This window comes from Coregonus lavaretus (genome assembly GCF_964263955.1).
Source record: "Coregonus lavaretus genome assembly, chromosome: 1".
NCBI lineage: Eukaryota > Metazoa > Chordata > Actinopteri > Salmoniformes > Salmonidae > Coregonus > Coregonus lavaretus.
In genome coordinates this window covers 9525546-9547120 of record NC_139988.1, presented here as the reverse complement: position 1 = coordinate 9547120, position 21575 = coordinate 9525546, and the positions used below count along the sequence as shown (strand labels likewise).

The 21575-nt window shown below is 42.1% G+C and overlaps 1 protein-coding gene across 2 annotated transcripts in view; it reads left to right on the top strand.

Moving 5' to 3' along the window:
- Positions 1-297: 297 nt before the first annotated feature.
- Positions 298-21575, top strand: part of LOC311131299 (polypeptide N-acetylgalactosaminyltransferase 2-like) — a 103314-nt gene continuing 82036 nt past the window's right edge. Inside the window, exon 1 of one of the 2 annotated variants that reach the window (XM_084164197.1) lies at positions 298-511. In XM_084164197.1, the coding sequence (XP_084020323.1) occupies positions 416-511 (96 nt within the window). In that variant the 5' untranslated portion in view covers positions 298-415. The remainder of the gene's footprint in view (positions 512-21575) is intronic. The other variant, XM_084164196.1, reaches the window with a different exon arrangement.

Sequence of the window (21575 nt, the reverse complement as noted above, 5' to 3'; positions counted from 1 at the left end):
TATTATGGACTACAATATTGCTACCATCTACACAGGCCGTAGTCTCCGCTTAATCTGTTACACAAACTGGATCGTTTTAAAATCCACTGCGACAATGTTTCAAAAGCTAAAATAATTAATCCACTAATAAATCACTACAATATTGCAACAATGTTTATTCTGTCAAAGACAAGAATGCATGCAGAGCTCCAAACGTACCAACCCCCATTACTCCTCCTTCCACGGAGTGTGATTGGATTAGATACGGCCTTTCCCCTCTAACCCCGTGATGTTGGCTGTTTCCTGCTTTCTCTGCTCGACTGCCGAAGCTGCACTGAACTCTGCTCGGCAATAGCAGGCACACAGCTCGGATACAGGACGCTTTAATCAAAGCAATAGGCTATCGGACAATTATTTCACATTCAAACAGACAGCAATGCGAAGGAAATCGAGGATATTACTATGCTTCGCGGTCCTGTGGGTGCTTGGCATAGCATATTATTTCTATTCGGGAACAACGTTCAGTCGAAAGGTAGGTTTCCCCGACACTTTGCGCTTATTGAAAATTAATCAGGGATGTATTCATTATGCCGATTCTGGTGCAAAACGTTTCTTAAACGGAACGAAACGATTAGCTACCTTCCTGAATTTGTCCAACATCATACTTTCGTTTTTCTCTGTTTGATTCCGTTTGGTTCTTAAACGGTAAACCGTTTCCGTAATGAATACACCCCATAGCTCGCTTGCAGGAGAATTCAGTCGGTGGAATCCTTTCAAGACTAAAGCGAAACATGCTGTGAAGATGTTTAACAAGTGGCTATTTTGATAGGCGCTTTATATTATGGAACATTATATCGTTCCAAAATCAGTTTCCATCATCAAGTAGATTATCTTCATTTGCTTGAAAAATGGAAATAGCTATTGTGTGATTTGAACGTTGCGCTGTCTGGTATCGTATAAGTTTGCTGTGATTGAATAGCTGGGCTGTTGTAACCACTTTATCAAGAGCTGTGTTTCACGCACACACCACTTACTTATTCAACTATTTAGGAAGACCTCAACAGTGAAGTATATCGCTACAAATATACTTCATTGTTGAAATATACTCCCCCTTTGCTATACTGGCAGGAAATATATAGGCTACATTGTAACAAAATATGCAAACCTTATGCGTCGTCTGCCATTGTTAAAATCCCTGCTTATTTATGGTCATACAATTTCAAGTGAGGAATAGGCTAATGCCTGTAGTTTATAGCCTAAGCACTATAGTTCTCTCCCAAGCTATTCATTATTCTTTCTCTGTTACCTTAATATACAGGACTGACGAGGTCAAACACGTCACTTATGGTTAAGTCCATTCAGCAAAAATATGAGTGTTTTTATCATGGAACCAACGCCTGTGATAACACCTGTCCCCTTTTCTTGGGCCGCTATTTGCTCTCCTCTTGTCAATGTGTGATCTGTCATTTTGCTCCTTTCATTTGACATTAGGCTGATAGGTGGTGCAGCTAGATAAGGACCCATGGGCATTCTGATTTGATTAACAAAGGCCTAATCTCCAGTTATCAGCGAGCAGTTACTCATTTAGCTGGCAGTGGGATGCCTCAAGGCCAAATCACAGGGTACCTCTCAGGAATGACACTGCTGTGCTAAACTCCCACATTGGACTCAAATAGTGGTGATAACGGTGCTGCTGGTGTCCTCTCTGTGGGAAGGGGGCATCTGATGTCTGACTTTTGTTGTGGACGGAGATGAGCCCTCAACAGAATGCATTTTCATTGTATTTCTATCCATGTGTAAGACAGGCTATATCTACAATTAGTCCATCAGCTGTAGGCCTATCAGAGCTGTCTGTCTGGGATTTGGGAAGATGCTGCTTTGCAATGTTGCAGGAGAGCAACAGTAAAAGGAGACCACAGTGGCTGAGAGCCCAACAGCTTTATGCTTCCTCCTGCTACTGCAGGACTGGAACCCTCTGCTGTTTCGGACTATTGACAGTGCTCTTCACTGCAATTTAGGTAGAGTGTATTTTTATTCTTATCACACGTGTGTGTGTGTGTGTGTGTGTGTATATATATATATATATATATATTTCAATTTTATCGAAGTCCTTACATAAAAAATTGTAGTCATTTATCAGAGGCTCTTATCAAGAGCACTTACAGGAGCAATTAGGGTTAAGTACCTTGCTCAAGGGCACATCGGCAGATTTTTCACCTAGTCTGCTTGGGGATTCGAACCAGCGACCTTTCCGTTACTTGCAAAATGCTCTTAACCGCTAGGCTACCTGCCTCTTTTTTGCATCTTAGTTTGAATGGTGTGATGGAATGTACAGCAGATGTTCAGGCTTCTGTCTGTACTCACAGCTCAGAAGGCCTCTAACCATTTTAAATATGATCTAATTTATTGCTCTCCACCGAGCAATTTATTTTTCACAGACATACATTTTACCCAAACCGTCACCCAGACATTTACAGTTTCAACCCTACACTTTCACTTTGAACACGCCACATAAACTTAACATGGAGTGAATTGCTGCCTTGAACTGTGAGTAAACAATATACTGAAAGGCCTTAAATTAGGCCTCTATGAAGTCATGCAGGTTGGAGGTCCTCCGTGTAAGCAGCCAGGTCGGATGATGGATGCTCTCCCCAACCTGTCACAATATTGTATTGGGAGCGGCTGCGGCTTGGCGAGAATGCACTCACTGGACGTGTATGGTAACCAGATTGGCAGCTTTTATCTCTGGCTCCAATGTGTTTGATCTGATCTCCAATCTGTAACACAATTATTGACAAGCTGGTTGTTCTGCTCTGGCTCAGCGGACAACATTGTAGTGCCTGTGAGTGTGAATGGCCATGCTGTGCTTTCTCAGCTTGTTAAATCAAAGCTCTCTTTGGAATAATAATTCATTAATTTGCAAGTATTAGAAAGTGTACATTAAAAAGGTCAAGTGTGTTTAATGCAGAGGGAGAATTTCTTCAGTCTTTGCTGATGTCATAACTGATAATCCTCAGGTTAATTTTTTTTCAGTTTTGAACAGCCCACTGGATGTTTGATTAATTTGCTGGAATAATGTTTGTAATAATAATGGTATTCATTCACAAATGTATTCTAATATTTGAGTGTTCCTAGTCCTCCTGGATTACTATTCCCTCTGTCAGATCTAACACCTAGTCCTCCTGGATTACTATTCCCTCTGTCAGATCTAACACCTAGTCCTCCTGGATTACTATTCCCTCTGTCAGATCTAACACCTAGTCCTCCTGGATTACTATTCCCTCTGTCAGATCTAACACCTAGTCCTCCTGGATTACTATTCCCTCTGTCAGATCTAACATCTAGTCCTGTTTTATTCTCCTCAGGCAACTTATTATGATGTGGCAAGTTGCAATCTCCCATTGTTTACGGAATAACTCAGCGTAACAAAACCATTTTTGAAATCCAACAATTATTTTGTGGATTTGTGTTGCCTGCCTGTGAAGGGAAATGTGTTGCCTGCCTGTGAGGGGAAATGTGTTGCCTCCCTGTGAGGGGAAATGTGTTGCCTCCCTGTGAGGGGAAACGTGTTGCCTCCCAGTGAGGGGAAATGTGTTGCCATGTGGAGAGCACATTGCTTTTGATGCCCCTGCTCTATCCTGACCTTTGCCTCATACATGGTTTTACATGGAGCCATAAAAAGTGTTTAGAGAGCATTCCAGGCCCTCCCAGCTTCTGCCCTATTGATCCAGCAGAGCAATCCCTGATCTAATACTGACTAGGCTGAATAAAGAGGGGCTGGATGGGCCCGCTGATCACAAAGTGGGAAAACCCAAGTTAAATCTCTCCCGTGCTCTGATCCTGATCAGCAGGAAACACTGTTTTTGTGGGTTGTTGTCTACTTGTCTTTATCCGGTGTGTGTTGCTCTTATCTGCTTCCTGGCTAAGCCATACAAATGGACCTGGTTTGGAGCACACTCTCTCTGTTCTGCAGACAGCTGATCTGGCCTCTTGCAATGCTTGAGGAGCTCTACTGATGTGCAAAACTGTCAGTGTTCTTCCATTATTGTTTTGTTCAATAGGGTGATTCAGGTGCTTGGAGCTCGTCATTAATCTCCAGCAGTGGTAATACTCAGTGCCATGATGAGGAAAAGTATCCTACTCTGAAATAATTTGTTCTTTGATATCCCACTGTGAGCTTTTAAATGATTACTTTTTTATTCTGCTTTAATCTTTCGGACTTACAGTTGAAGTCAGAAGTTTACATACACTTAGGTTGGAGTCATTTAAAACTAGTTTTTCAACCACTCCACACATTTCTTGTTAACAAACTATAGTTTTGGCAAGTCGATTAGGACATCTACTTTGTGCATGACACAAGTAATTTTTCCAACAATTGTTTACAGACAGATTATTTCACTTATAATTCACTGTATCACAATTCCAGTGTGTCAGAAGTTTACATACACTAAGTTGACTGTGCCTTTAAACAGCTTGGAAAATTCCAGAAAATGTCATGGCTTTAGAAGCTTCTGATAGGCTAATTGACATCATTTGAGTCAATTGGAGGTGTACCTGTGGATGTATTTCAAGGCCTACCTTCAAACTCAGTGCCTCTTTGCTTGACATAATGGGAAAATCAAAATACCTCAGAAAAAGATTGTAGACCTCCACAAGTCTGGTTCATCCTTGGGAGCAATTTCCAAACGCCTGAAGGTACCACGTTCATCTGTACAAACAATAGTACGCAAGTATAACCACCATGGGACCATGCAGCCGTCATACCGCTCAGGAAGGAGACGCGTTCTGTCTCCTAGAGATGAACGTACTTTGGTGCGAAAAGTGCAAATCAATCCCAGAACAACAGCAAAGGACCTTGTGAAGATGCTGGAGGAAACAGGTACAAAAGTATCTATATCAACAGTAAAACAAGTCCTATATCGACATAACCTGAAAGGCCGCTCAGCAAGGAAGAAGCCACTGCTCCAAAACCGCCATAAAAAAGCCAGACTATGGTTTGCAACTGCACATGGGGACAAAGATCTTACTTTTTTGAGAAATGTCCTCTGGTCTGATGAAACAAAAATAGAACTGTTTGGCCATAATTGACCATCGTTATGTTTGGAGGAAAAAGGGGGAAGCTTGCAAGCTGAAGAACACCATCCCAACCATGAAGCACGGGTGTGGCAGCATCATGCTGTGTGGGTGCTTTGCTGCAGCAGGGACTGGTGCACTTCACAAAATAGATGGCATCATGAGGAAGGAAAATTATGTGGATATATTGAAGCAACATCTTAAGACATCAGTCAGGAAGTTAAAGCTTGGTCGCAAATGGGTCTTCCAAATGGACAATGACCCCAAGCATACTTCCAAAGTTGTGGCAAAATGGCTTAAGGACAACAAAGTCAAGGTATTGGAGTGGCCATCACAAAGCCCTGACCTCAAACCTATAGAAAATGTGTGGGCTGAACTGAAAAGGCGTGTGCGAGCAAGGAGGCCTACAAACCTGACTCTGTTACACCAGCTCTGTCAGGAGGAATGGGCCAAAATTCACCCAACTTATTGTGGGAAGCTTGTGGAAGGCTACCCACAATGTTTGACCCAAGTTAAAGAATTTAAAGGCAATGCTACCAAATACTAATTGAGTGTATGTAAACTTCTGACCCACTGGGAATGTGATGAAATAAATAAAAGCTGAAGTAAATCATTCTCTCTACTATTATTCTGACATTTTACATTCTTAAAATAAAGTGGTGATCCTAACTGACCTAAGACAGGATTAAATGTCAGGAATTGTGAAAAACTGAGTTCAAATGTATTTGGCTAAGGTGTGTATATATACTTCCGACTTCAACTGCATTTCCTGTTCTGAGAAATGTTACCTCATAAGTTATGAGGTATTAACATAAAGCTTTCCAATGCTCAGTCTCTCTGTATAACAGGGGGCAGTAAAACAGCTTGACTTGGACACTGGTGAATCCCAAATGGTTGTAATACTTGGATAAATGAGGAGATTGTCTTCCTGACAGTATTACGTCTAACAAGGGGCAGATGTGCTCAAGCCACTGTACAGCCTGTAAAACAGTAATATGACTCTGAAGGGACTGGCCAGGGATGGCACCAGCAGGAATGTGTACTTTGGCATGAGGACTTCTAACACATAGGCCATCCTCACTACTCCGCTGACTAGACATGTTTTTCCTGCTGGGCTTTAACTGTTTATGTGTAGAGGGAGGGCCACTTCCCTGAAAAGTCTCTCACTTTCTGTTTGTATTTCTGGCCCCTCTGTCAAGTGTGACTCTTTGTTTTGTTAAAGCTGAGAATTAGTTTGTTAAAATCTCATGTGTTTGAGAGACTGCACTTCCCAGTAGAGTTTGGGATTGTGTGAAGTCCACCGGCCAGTAGTGGTGATCTGAGCACTAGCAGCGTTAACTGTAGTAGAGCCTCTTTGTGCTTTTAATGACAGTGCTGCTGCCTCAGTTTTGTCCTAAGACCCTGTTTCAATGGATTTTCCTTGGGCTAATCATGTTTTATGGAAGAGGGAAGATCCCATTCCTACCCTTCTTCAACAATGTGCTTTGTTTTATTGGAAGGATGAACAATGGATTTGCCAGCAGAATATCAGCGTTACTGGTTTTCTGGATTATTATTTTTTTGTTAAATTTTTTACAAATACTCCCCAGCTCTTCTTTTGCATAATTTATATTCAGATTTCCATTTGCTGCGTGTGGATGTTTCCTCTCAATGTGATTTGAACAGAATGCACCCATTACATTATAGCGCTCGCGGTTTGCTGCTCTTGCCAATATACACGTTTTGATGCCCTCTTGCACTGTAGATATGGGGGAACTGGATCAACCTAGCCTACCTACCAGATGCTGAAGATCTATGAGGACAAAAGTCTATTTTTATTTAGCTTGAGTTACTTATTACAATCTGTAAATCTATAGTATCTAAGACAATTTAAAATGTGTGCAGTTATTGTATGGGTGAGGTTTAGAGACAGTTTCTTAACTTTGTAAAAAGTGGAGTTGGGTTTCCTTTCCTTTATAACATTAAATTATTGTTTTACCACTCCAGTGCCTTGCCCAGATCAAAGTTTCTGATGGCACTCATAAATATGCTGGTTGCCTTAGACACAACAAAAGCACTGTTTGAAGAAGATGATGGCATGTTCCAGGTCTTATTGAAAATGTAGAGGTTTGCAGACAGAGCCATAACAGTGCTGGCTTGTTGTTACGGATACAGGTATTCTGTGTTTTTGTGTGTTTCTCTCCTTCTGCCCTAATCACAGGTGTCCTGTATGTTCCTGATTGGTGGTCGTTGAGGTGTCTGCTGATTGGACCAATCAGTGAACATTCCTGTGAATTGCACCACCTGTTACTCGTTTGTTCAATCACACATCCCATTTTATAAAAACCAGACTTGTGTTTGTTGCAAAAGAGAGAGATTTTTTTCATATGTGAGTATGGACACGGTGGTGTCCTGTGTGTTGTGTACTCACTAAGTTGTTGGTTACCCTATTGGTAACTTTATTAGAATCTATTTCTTTACCTGAGTGTGGATACTGTTGTATCCTGTGTGGTGTGTACTTATATAATTGCTGATTACCCTGTTTTGTAGTTTTGTGTGTTTCTGGGAAAAGGGGAGTTTAAGCTAGTTGCCCTTGGGCGTACATTACCCGTAGGAAGAAATCTGTCTATAAACACTAGTGAGACCTGAGCGGACCACCCACTGTATTTTTGTATGGTAGCAGTAGCCTAGCGGTTCTTGAGGCAGGCAAGATCAGTTTAGGGGGTTTTACACTATTGTTTCATTTCTTGGGTCCTGCTCAGCCCTTTTTCCCAAACCATTACCGTGTGTTCAGAAATAAACACTTTGTGTTTGACGGTAGTTCATGGTTGTTGTGTCATTTTTGGTTCTCACTGTTCCCTGCCACACTTATAATTTACATGAATTTATGTTACGGGTCTCATGTCCATCCACCCTAGATGTTTAGAGCCACGGGGTTCGTAACATAAAGTGGGTGCTCGTCTGGGATCCTATCTATCCCATGCTACTCATGTAAATTAGTCAGTGTCTGGTTCAGTGTTGAGCTTGGCAGCTGTAACTACCTGTTTTTTTTGTGTGTTCAGTAGTCGACGGCTCGTGTTGCTAGTAGGATGGCTACTTTTGAGTTGGAGGCATTTTTGGAAAACCCTACGTGGGAGGTTTTTGATAATTGCCGTAGAGTGGATCTACAGGCTTTGGCTGACCACTTTTCTGTACCCATACCGAGGGGTTTAGTGAAAGCAGAAGTTAGGGAAGTAGTGCTAGCGATATTGTTAAACGAGCGAGTGCTTGAGTTACCGCCGCCTGAGTCTGCTGCTCCTGTAGGGGATGTGGTTGCTGATCCTGTAAGCCCATCAGTGTCTGAGGACGAGGCTAAGGCTCCAGCCACATTGCCCCGTTATGACCCACTCTCCCCACTGACTGACAGTGATGCCAGGATCGATGTCCGCTCGACACGGCTCCAAATGGAGGCGGAAGAGCGGGCACAAATCAGGCAAGACAAGCTGGAGATGCGTAAGCTAGAGGCAGAACAGGAGACGCGTAAGCTAGAGGCAGAACAGGAGACGCGTAAGCTAGAGGCAGAACAGGAGACGCGTAAGCTAGAGGCAGAACTGGAGACGCGTAAGATGGAAATGGAGATGCGTAAGATGGAACTGGAGGTGCGTAAAATGGAACTAGAGGCAGAAACAGCGAGGTTAGTCTCTGCTAATACTATGCCTGCTAGTGAGCCATCCTCATCAGCTGTGTCATCTGCTACGTTTGATATTAGTAGGCAGATCACCTTGGTACCTGTGTTCAGGGAGTCAGAGGTTGATTCCTATTTCAGTGTGTTTGAACGTATAGCGGTAGCATTGAAATGGCCCGACGAGGTATGGTGCCTATTACTTCAGTGTAAACTAACAGGTAAAGCCCAAGAGGTTCTGGCAGCGCTACCTCTTGAAGACAGTTTGAATTATGAAGTGGTCAAAGCTACTGTTCTTCGTGCCTATGAGCTTGTTCCTGAGGCATATCGACAAAGATTTAGGTCTCATAAAAAGTCTCCTACTCAGACTTATGTGGAGTTTGCTAGAGACAAAGGAAATCTGTTTGACAAATGGCACAGTGCTAGTAAGGTAACTGATTTTAACTCTCTACGGGAGTTAATCTTGTTAGAAGAGTTTAAAAATTGCTTACCCGAACGCATTGTAGTTTATCTGAACGAACAGAAAGTATCCTCACTGTCGGAAGCGTCTGTATTGGCAGACGAGTTTGTGTTGACGCATAAGAGCGTGTTTTCGGCTCGTACGGAGAGCAGGGCTGCGGAGTTGCTAACTTCTAGTCCTAGTCGACCAGCAGTACATCCAGCACGCCCAAAAGATGTGCGTCACTGTTTCTATTGTCATAAGGTGGGACATATAGTTAATGATTGCTTTCTGCTAAAACGCAAACCGGGGATGCCTCAGCACGCCAGGCCGCCAACGGGTGTTGGGCTGATTCGTACGGTTGTAAGGCCAGAATCAAGACAGAAGCCTCATAGTGAATGTGGTTTGAAAGTCCCTGTCCCAGATCACAGTTATGAACCGTTCATTTTTGAGGGGTTTGTTTCTATATCAGATGACGAAGCGTCTCAGCGTCCAGTTAGAATCCTCAGAGATACTGGTGCGGCGCAGTCGTTCATACTCGCTGATGTGTTGCCCTTGTCCAGTAATACATATTGTGGTTCCAGTGTGTTAGTACAAGGAATTTAAATGGGTTTCGTCCCAGTGCCATTGCACTTTGTGAACGTACACTCTGAGTTAGTCAGTGGATTGTTCAGAGTTGGCGTACGTCCTATGTTGCCAGTAAAAGGTGTGACATTTATAATGGGCAACGATATTGCCGGAGGAAAGGTAATACCCATATTGGAGGTATTGGATAAAAGTGACCAGTCTCTCTCCGAGGAGCTGGCACAAGGTTATCCAGATGTGTTCCCCGCTTGTGCTGTCACACGTGCTCAAGCACGACAAGTGGGTGAAGTGATAGATTTGTCGAACACGATTCTATTCAGAGAGTGTGACCCAGAGGATAGTTCGGGTGCTACCTCTGGTAAGCTGGTGCAGTCTGACCAACAGCCCAGAGAAAGGAAGAAGGATGTGGAACTTGTTGCTGAGGCAATACAGTTACCAGTTACTCGTGAGCAGCTGATCGCTAACCAACAGGTTGACATTAGCCTGGCTAAATGTTTTTCTAGTGTTGTCTCGGAGGACGAGCTAAAGAAGAAAAACATGGCCTACTTCATTGATGGTAATCTCCTCATGCGTAAATGGACATCCCATGTTGACGCTGGCGGAGATTGGAATGCTGTTTACCAAATAGTGATTCCTACAGCCTTTCGACAAAATGTTTTATCCCTCGCTCATGATCACCAGTGGTCCGGACATCTGGGAGTCACCAAGACTTATGATCGTGTTTTGCGACATTTCTTTTGGCCTGGCTTAAAACAAGATGTGGCTCAGTTCTGTCGGACTTGCCACACCTGTCAAGTAGTTGGGAAACCGAACCAGGTTATTTCCCCCGCGCCTCTTTGTCCCATACCGGCCATAGGTGAACCATTCGAACATGTGATGGTTGATTGTGTTGGACCATTACCAAAAACAAAATCTGGTAACCAGTTTATGTTGACAATTATGTGTGTGGCCACCAGGTACCCAGAGGCCATTCCTCTGCGAAGGATTACTGCTCCGGTGGTGAGTAAAGCGTTGATCAAATTCTTCTCAACTTTTGGATTACCTAAGGTGATACAAACTGATCAGGGTACGAATTTCCTTTCTAAACTTTTCAAACAAGTGTTAAAATCCTTGTCAGTTATACACCGTGTGTCAAGCGCATATCACCCAGAGTCTCAGGGTGCGCTTGAACGTTGGCATCAGACCCTGAAGTCTATGCTCCGTAAATATTGCTTGGAATCTGAGAAAGATTGGGATGAGGGAGTTCCTCTAGTGTTGTTTGCTGTCCGTGAGACAGTACAGGAATCCCTAGGGTTCAGCCCAGCTGAACTGGTGTTTGGACACACCATGAGAGGACCTATGAAAGTCCTTAAGGATCAGTTTTTGTCACAAGAGTTGTGTGTGAAAGAAAATGTGTTGGACTACGTTAGTCGCTTTCGTGAGCGCCTACATGCTGCCTGTGCTCTAGCAAAGGAAGCACTGTCTTCCTCACAGAAACGGATGAAACGACACTATGACACACAGGCTGTTTCTCGTTCACTGCAGCCAGGTGACCGAGTTCTTGTATTGTTGCCTGTGCCAGGAGCGTCATTGTCAGCACGTTTCTCTGGTCCTTATGTCATTGAAAAGAAACTAAGTGAAACTGACTATGTGATACAGACTCCTGATAGAAAACGCCAATCTCGTGTGTGCCACGTTAACATGTTGAAGACATACCACACTAGGGGTGGGCGATATGAGCTAAAATTCATATCACGATATTTTCCACTGTCCAGACGATATCGATATGATATCACGATATATGACGTAAAAAAATATGAATCACATTTTAATATCCCTTCTTGGTTAAATTATATTAGTTAAGGAAAAATATGTATTTGAACCTTATATAACCAGAAAGAGTGAGGCATTGGACCGTATGGACCTGAAAAGTTTTTATTTGTATTGTGCAAACATGCATTCCGTAAACATGAGGTAGGTAGGCCTATATATATATATATATATATATATATATATATATATATATATATAAATTAGATATTAAGTAAAATTAAATAAAAAATAACAGGAGATAAAGAAAATAAGGTAATTACAAATTCAAATACGTGTGTTTGTTTTGGCTACGGTCCGTAGATATGTAAAAAACTAACCGTTTGAAACTAAACCTTTCAAGCCTCAACCATCAATTATCAACAATATCAACAAATCTTCACTAGAACTTTCTTCACAAGTTCCGTGCCAGGAATACCAGCATGTTGACTGTTTCTGGCTTTAGTGCTGCCCTGTGACATGTCACCACATTGCCCCCAGTGCTGAATGCCCTCTCAGAGGGGGCACTTGTGGCAGGGATGCATAAGTATTTCTTTGCCAGACAACTCACACGTGGAAAATTAGATCCGTGAAATCGCCACCACTCCAAAGGATCAGACTCGCTGTCTGCTGCCGTTGCCAGAATGTAGCTATTCAGCTCTTGCTCAATGATCTGCCTCTCTGAACATGAGGCAGGTGCACTGCTGGTCTGCTTAAAGAAGCTCCCAAGGCTCTTCTTGGGCTTCTTGCCTGATTGTTGAGCAGTGGAAGCTTCTTTCTCCCTGTCAGTGTGATCCTCTGCAAGAGACGATTTTCCCAGGGCTGTGTTCTCCACCAGGAGGGCTTCGGTCTCTGAGGCAGCTCTCACCTTAAAAAATGAAAATAATTAAACTTTATTTGTATAGCACCTTTCATACATAAAATGCAGCCCAAAGTGCTTTACATTTGAAGCAATAAAACAAGAACAAATGAATAAATACCTTAATGTCCTCCAGTTTCTCAGCGGACATGTACCTGGTCTTGAACCTTGGATCTAGAAAGGTAGCCATGGAGAGCAGCTCATCTGTTGCAGGGTCAGTGTACTTGTTATTCAAGTAATCAAGAACCTTGATCTTGATCTCTTTGGTCAGTTCTGTATCGTCCTTGCTCAGATTTAGAACCTCTGCATTTAACAGATTGATGACAGGCTTCAAATAGGACACGCTCACATACGCTTCTCCTGACAGGGCATCTGTAAAGTCCTGGAGTGGCTTCAGTGCTGCTGTGACTGATTCCAAGACCTGGATGTCTTGCCAGGTAGGTACAAGGTGCCGTGTCTTTTTGTCCCCTGCCAGGACCTGTGTAATGGCCTTTTCCTGCTCCAGGACTCTTTCCATCATTTTCAGACGAGATCCCCACCTTGTCGGAGATTCTGTGATGAGCTTGTGCAGGGGCAGGCTTAGTTCATTCTGTGCTGTCATCAGGGCCTTCTGCTTTTTCCAGCTGTATGAGAACGTGCTAACCACCTTTTTGCAAACCCCTGTGGCCCGGGAAATCGCACACCCCTGTGGCCCGGGAGCGTTTTGGACACTCCTCTCTGGAAATTGGGAATAAGAAATCAAAATAATAGGGTGAAAAATAATCGAATCACAATACAATAATAATTAATAATAATGCATTTTTATATAGAAATCACAATACAATATAACTTTTAATCTTTGTTTGAGGATTTACGGCATTTACATTCAACTGTTACACATTTTACAAATCTGATGTGCTTAGATTTAGCCTACGGTACATGGCTGATGTGAGCTGTATTTTTTCTTAATAATAAGCATCATACAGGGTAGGCCTAGGCTACAGTCCTGAAACTTACCAATAGCATTGTGCAGCCTGTGTCCGAAACATCCAAGGTTTGCCCACTTGTTCAGCTGCAATGCCTTGATCATGTTCGATCCGCTGTCGGTCGTCATACAAACTTGACGCGACTCTTTTAATCCCCAGGACGACAGTATGTCCCTCAGCCCACCTGCAATTATTTCCCCGGTGTGGTCGTCTGGGAAATAAGACGTCTGTAGGCACTTACTTTTCAGTTTCCAGTCACCGTCTATGTAATGGATTGTGAGGCTTATATAAGGTTCTGTGGTACGACTTGACCATAGATCGGCAGTAGTGGAGAAGAATGGAATGTTATTTATCTCACTGTAAACTCTGTCCCAGCATTCTGTGTAAAGCTGTGGCAGGCATTTTTGGCTAAAATATTTGCGGCTCGGGATCTCATATCTTGGGTCCAGAGTTTGAATCAACTTTCTGAACCCCTCTTTCTCCACAGTTTGAATCGGTACCATGTCCTTCGCTATGTGATTTGTAATCGCAGCTGTGATGTCTATCCATTTTTTGCTCGTCTTCTCATAGCAAGTACCGGCAGCAAATGATGATATAATTGATTGTTGAGTGCGAGTCTGGCTTGTCTTCGGGCGAGCTCCTGGGCTTACTGTCTCACGCATTCTGGTGCATTGTTCATACTCACGGACATGTATGTTTTTTAAGTGATTGAACAGGTTGGTCGTGTTTCCACCTTTTGCTAAGACAACACGACGACACAACTTGCATAGGGTAGTGTTTTGGTCGGGGTCGGAGATTTTAAAGCCAAACCAGTTCCAAACAACAGAGGTGCCCCCTTTCTTCTTAACCAATTTATCCTCCTGCTCTTGAGCAACATCAATTTCTGTGTTTTCGCTCATCCTGGATTGTAAAGTTTTCCCCCAATAGTTAACCTGCCTCCTAACTGCAGCTGCCTGCACACTTCTTTGTTGCTAGCACTACATGCGTGCAACAAGTGCATGCGACGTGCGCTCATAAAAATAGGTCAACATATTAACATACATTCTTTTATTCGTAAGAACCAAGAAAGGTTGGATAAAAAAAAAAAAAAAAAGATGTAGCTACTTAGTACTATCACTCAGTTGAAATTTGGAACAAAAAAATATTGATGCAAAATTCGAATTTATGAATTCTGAATAAATCGCGGTATCCATGATATTGCTAAATCCATATCATGGCGCGGCACAATACCGGTTTTTACTATCAAACCGGTATATCGCCCACTCCTATACCACACCAGACCCGTCACTCAGGTAGACAGTCCAGAGAAACTGGCCGAGTCGGCTGTCTCTGTTGCTGCTACGGCTGTAGTGGGAGGTCATGTTAATGATGTGGACGGAGATGGTTTGGAGTTGCGCAATACTCAGCAGCAGTGTGCTAGATTGCCCAATTCAGAGATGCTGCTGTCTCTCCCGTCAAGCCTGATTCATTTAACGGACAGACAGTCAGATGATATTGTGAGACTATTACACAGCTTTCCATGTCTTTTTAATGATGTTCCTACATGTACAAATGTGTTAGAACATGACATTAATGTTGGAAACGCTGCACCTATCAAGCAACATCCTTATCGTGTCAACGTCGCTAAGAGAAAGATAATGAGGGGTGAGGTCGGTTATTTGCTGGAGAATAACCTGGCTATGCCAAGTTCAAGTCCTTGGAGTTCTCCGTGCATTCTGGTTCCTAAACCTGATGGGACATCCAGATTATGTACGGACTATCGGAAAGTCAATGCGGTCACAGTGCCCGACTCGTTCCCGTTACCCAGACTGGATGACTGTATTGATACTGTTGGTGCTGCTACTTATGTAACCAAATTAGATCTTCTAAAAGGTTACTGGCAGGTGCCGTTAACCCCACGTGCCTCCGACATCTCTGCATTTGTGACCCCAGATCACTTCCTACAATATGCTGTCATGGCATTTGGGATGCGGAACGCACCAGCCACTTTCCAACGCCTGGTTAACACAGTATTGGCTGGAGTTCCTAATTGTAGTGCTTACCTTGATGATCTGGTAATTTATTCAACTGAGTGGTCTGATCATGTTAACACTCTAAGGGTAGTGTGTGAACGTCTAGCAACCGCTTCTCTAACCCTGAACTTAGCAAAGTGCGAGTTTGGGAAGGCCACTGTTACTTATCTTGGTAAACAGGTCGGCCATGGTCAGGTGCGCCCTCTAGATGCCAAGGTCTCAGCTATAAACGCATTTCCCGCACCTACCACCAGAAGAGAGCTACGCCGTTTTTTAGGGATGGTTGGCTACTACCGTAGTTTCTGTAAAAATTTCTCTGCGGTAGTTGCTCCATTAACGGATTTGCTCAGTCCGGCGAGAAAATTTGTATGGTCTGAAGATTGTTGTTAGCTCTGCAGTACTTTGAAGTTTATGTTGGTTCCAGTGCATTACCAGTGGTAGTGTATACTGACCATAACCCCTTAGTTTTTCTCCACCGGATGTACAACCAGAACCAACGCCTTATGCGTTGGGCACTTGTCGTGCAAAATTATAATTTGGAGATCCGCCACAAAAAGGGGTTAGATAATGTGATGGCAGATGCTTTGTCTCGTGTTTGATGATCTAGGTTTTTTTTTTGTTATCCTGGCAGGATGATTATTGAATTTTGGGTGTTGTGATAGTACGTGTGTCGCAAACCATTTTGGTTTGCTCTTTTAAGGGTGGGAGTGTTACGGATACAGGTATTCTGTGTTTTTGTGTGTTTCTCTCCTTCTGCCCTAATCACAGGTGTCCTGTATGTTCCTGATTGGTGGTCGTTGAGGTGTCTGCTGATTGGACCAATCAGTGAACATTCCTGTGAATTGCACCACCTGTTACTCGTTTGTTCAATCACACATCCCATTTTATAAAAACCAGACTTGTGTTTGTTGCAAAAGAGAGAGATTTTTTTCATATGTGAGTATGGACACGGTGGTGTCCTGTGTACTCACTAAGTTGTTGGTTACCCTATTGGTAACTTTATTAGAATCTATTTCTTTACCTGAGTGTGGATACTGTTGTATCCTGTGTGGTGTGTACTTATATAATTGCTGATTACCCTGTTTTGTAGTTTTGTGTGTTTCTGGGAAAAGGGGAGTTTAAGCTAGTTGCCCTTGGGCGTACATTACCCGTAGGAAGAAATCTGTCTATAAACACTAGTGAGACCTGAGCGGACCACCCACTGTATTTTTGTATGGTAGCAGTAGCCTAGCGGTTCTTGAGGCAGGCAAGATCAGTTTAGGGGGTTTTACACTATTGTTTCATTTCTTGGGTCCTGCTCAGCCCTTTTTCCCAAACCATTACCGTGTGTTCAGAAATAAACACTTTGTGTTTGACGGTAGTTCATGGTTGTTGTGTCATTTTTGGTTCTCACTGTTCCCTGCCACACTTATAATTTACATGAATTTATGTTACGGGTCTCATGTCCATCCACCCTAGATGTTTAGAGCCACGGGGTTCGTAACACTTGTCTTAGCGTACCACTGTGGAAATCTAGAACAACTAAGGCCATGCAAAAAAGGAACAAACGTGAAAACAAAGCCACCGTAACTGTGGTGTGTTTATTGTCATCTGTGGGAATTCACTATTGAATGAGGGTTAAGGCTACTGTTTGATAGTTTGGTGGAGTTGTTCAGAAGACTATAAAACTAATTTCAAGAGCTGTTGTATCTGTTGCCGCTTTGGTCTTTGTCATTTGGGTAAAACCTGTTTAAGACTTAAGTCATACCGTGGCCAGATAACTACTTGTTGTGCTGATGGCATCCTCCTTTTAATTACAGTGCCTTCAGAATGTATTCATACCCCTTGACTTATTCCAGATTCTCACCCATCTACACACAATACCCTATAATGACAAGGTGAAAACATGTTTTTAGAAACATTTGCAAATGTATTGAAAATAAAATCAGGAATGTAAATGAGAAGTATTCATACCCCTGAGTCAGTACATGTTAGAATCACCTTTGGCAGTGATTACAGCTCTGAGTCTTTCTGGGTAACTCTCTAAGATCTTTTGACACCTGGATTGTACAACATTTGCCCATTATTCTTTGCAAAATTCTTCAAGCTCTGTCAAATTGGTTGTTGATTGTTGCTAGACAACAATTTTCAGGTCTTGCCATAGATTTTGAAGCAGATTTAATTCAAAAATGTAACTCAGCCACTCAGGAACATTCACTGTCATCTTGGCCTTGTGTTTTAGGTTATTATCCTGCTGAAAGGTGAATTCATCTCACAATGTCTGGTGGAAAGCAGACTGAACAATGTTTCCTCTATAGGACTTTGCCTGTGCTTGGCTCCATTCCGTTTCTTTTTTATCCTGACCAACTCCCCAGTCCATAACGATTACAAGCATACCCATAACATGATGCAGCCACTCTATGCTTGAAAATATGGAGAGTGGTATTCAGTAATGTGCTCTATTAAATTTTGTCCCAAACATAACACTGTATTCAGGACAAAAAGTGATTTGCGTTGCCAATTATTTTGCTCTATTACTTTAGTGCCTTGTTGCAAACAGGATGCAAGTTTCGGAAAATGTTTATTCTGTACAGGCTTCCTTCTTTTCACTCTGTCATTTAGGTTAGTATTGTGGAGTAACTACAATGTTGTTGATCCATCCTCAGTTTTCTCATATCACAACCATTAAACTCTGTAACTGTTTTAAAGTCACCATTGGCCTCATGGTAAAATCCCTGAGCGGTTTCCTGCCTCTCTGGCAACTGAGTTAGGAAGGACGCCTGTATCTTTGTAGTGACTGGGTGTATTGATATCATCCAAAGTGTAACTAATAACTTCACCATGCTCAAAGGGATATTCAATGTCTGCTTTTTTTATATTTATCCATCTACCAATAGGTGCCCTTCTTTGCGAGGTATTGTAAAATCTCCCTGGTGTTTGTGGTTGAATCTGTGTTTGAAATTACTGCTCGATTGAGGGACCTTATCTGTATGTGTGGGGTACAGAGATGAGGTAGTCATTCAAAAATCACGTTAAACACTATTATTGAACACAGAGTAAGTCCATGCAACTTATTATGTGACTTGTTAAGCACGTTTTTACTCCTGAACCTATTTAGGCTTGCCATAACAAATGAGTTGAATACTTATTAACTCAAGACATTTCAGCTTTTGATTTTGTATTAATTTGCAAAATTCCAAAAAACATAATTACACTTTGACATTATGGGGTATTATGTGAAGGCCAGTGACACAACATTTCAAAGTAATCTATTTTAAATTCAGGCTGTAACCCAACAAAATGTGGAAAAAGTCAAGGGGTGTGAATACTTTCTGAAGGCTCTGTAGCTAGTACTGTACATACCTGTTTTACCTGATTTTACTCTTTAAACTTAACTTAGAAAATATTAACTTTAAAATATTTGAAATATTAACTTTAAAATATTGGCAAATGAGAGCATTAGGAAAAAGGACTGTCAGAAAGTTGACTTGTATATGTCAATTCTCTGTGCAGGCTACCATTTTATCAGTTTAAGTGATCAACCAATGAGAGCAGGGCACATGGATAATATATGACTGTATGTGTGGAATGATTTACTGGATAATAGCTGTAGGCTGTTTGTTGGGAAAAAACAGGGCAGCCAAGTGAGCCAACAGAGCCAACAGAGTTGGTAGTTTTGCAGGTATTTGTCATGAGCTTTGAGTCCAAAGGCTAAAAACACTGACCAACACCGGGAAATAGAGAGTAGCCCTAGTATTTTCAGTAAATTAAACCCCCTGTGTGGAAACCATATTCCTACGGGAAGTTGAGCAACTGAAATCGCACTTTCCCTGCCAGTGATCTGTTTCCTTCTTCTTTGAATAGGACTGAAAACTTTAAAACTTCTTCATCAGCAATGACAAATAATCCCTCCTCTGTTGTGTTGTAGGCAATTGAACATGTCTTTCCTATTGTGAAAGCAAGACGCTTGCCTACTCGGAGGCAGGAATTGAAGACATCAAAGGACATTGACAAACGCACCAAAACATTGAATATTTCATTTACCCTCTCTTCTGTGTCATTAGATAAATGTCAATTTCCAAGCCTTTTCCTTTTGCTCACACAAGTCATACATTTCACAGTAAATCCACACTGCACAAAACTGTATTTTAGGGTCCCTAAATGACAATAAAAAAATAGCTAGTTATCAGTGACTGTTCTCTGAAGCTGTGTTTCTTCAGAGAAGTCATTATATTAGGGGCTAAGATGTAAATTCCATGGGTGGCATGATGCAATTTTTTAACCAGACTAATCTGTAAAGTAGATGGACCCACCTGTCAGAGACGTCCATGTTTGTATAATCGATGTGATCGTACTTCGTAACTCTCTTGCGTTGCGTTTTTAAAGAAAGCATTGTCCAGCCAGTGATCCCAGTTGATTGGTGTTTATTCTGACGATAGACACAAGGAAGCACATTCGATGTGCAGGACAACAGTATGTTGGTGACTGTAGATTTGTGATTCGTCTGTTAGCATGGAAATAACTGTGAATTAGCATGGGCTAATGTGATCATTACAATTAAAGCCTGCTTACAGCAAAACATACAGAAGCACATCCCAGGATGCCCCCAATATCTAACAGGTACCTGACACCTACAGTACACACACACACAGGCCATGGACATAGTGAACTCGTAAATATTTAAATAGAATACAGTATTTCAGAACGTGACCAACCGCTTGCATGTCAATATCAGACTGGGAAGAATTTACATTTGCTATTTTCTCCTATCTGCAAGCATGACCAATGGCATAACACCTTATTGATATGTAAATTCAACCAACCAATAGGAGTACCTGAACATCGAATACATATTTCTTCAGTGTCAAGTGGAAACATAACCAACCCTGTTACATTTGTATCACAAGGTCATATTTTGAGATCACATTTTGATGTTGAGCATATTGGAGGCAAGAAAGATATGAAAAAATTATTTATTCAATCTAATTGGATCTTAAATTCAGTTTCCAACTAACCTGATCTTGTCACTCTGAGTAGCACTGTCCAAATGAAGATGATGTTTAGCCTAACCAGTGTTCTATAGCCTAACCAGTGTTCTATAGCCTAACCAGTGTTCTATAGCCTAACCAGTGTTCTATAGCCTAACCAGTGTTCTAGAGGCCATGATTAGACTGAGCAATGAAGAGCTCAGCTGTGTTAATTAATATCACATCTTCAATGAGTCCTTTCCTTCCTCAAAAGAAAACCCAATAGAAAGTGTTTTTGTTGTTGTTGCATTTGGCTTTATTGAGAAGCTTTATTTCTCCAGTCTGCAACAGCAAAATGACGCATAAGTTCTTGCCCGGTTCTACCATCCAACAGCCTGTCTATGCTTTACATAACTTGTGTATAGAAATGATGGAACCATAATGAGGCCCTGATTCCCATCTTATTCTATAGATTACTTTAATCCTGACTGAACTCTCTCTCCTACAGCAACATGGAATGGATATATATGGGCCTCAGTCTATTGGGATACAGTGGTGATTGCCCTGTGCTCATATCACTGGAATGCGGTGTTGTCGGCTCCCTGTGTGTCTCCGAGCGATCGGAGGGAAAAGGACACTCGTATTTTGTTGTCTTTCGGATTTGGCTTGATTTTTCTCCCAGTGGTGCATCACTGAATTCATTAAAGATGGTGCATATTATCAGATCAATAAGATTACTATCTTTCTCCTAGGGGTATTAGAAATGTATATCAGATTCAGGTCAGCTTTCACTTTTTTTTTTTTTACATTTCCCCAAAACTGGAATTGAAATAGAATTAACGCTGTTTTAATTGTTTGTTGTGAATTGAGCTGGCAGCATGAATTGTTATACGCACCGTTTCCAGAATGACTTGAAACTGGCAACGTGAGAGTGTGAATGATGGCATGCAGAGAATATCCCTCACAGCTGGCAGGAAGGGTGGACCAGCACGGTGGGCCAATGACAATGTTCTTGGAGTAAAGAGGGAGGGCTTGGCAAATGAAGAGAGAAGGAAAATAGTGGGTTTGTTTCCATGGATCCTGATGGATTGACAGTTGAGGGAGCCATCTGCCTGTCTGTGAGACCCAGGGTCTAATGAGAGAATGTTTGCTGCTCCCTGTATCGGTCACGATTCTGAGCACTCCCACTCCTCTACTCCACTCAGCCCATCCGAAATGGCTGCATACCAATTAAAAATATATATTTTGAGGATGCCAAAGTAATTAAGACTACTGCTGGGGAAATGTTC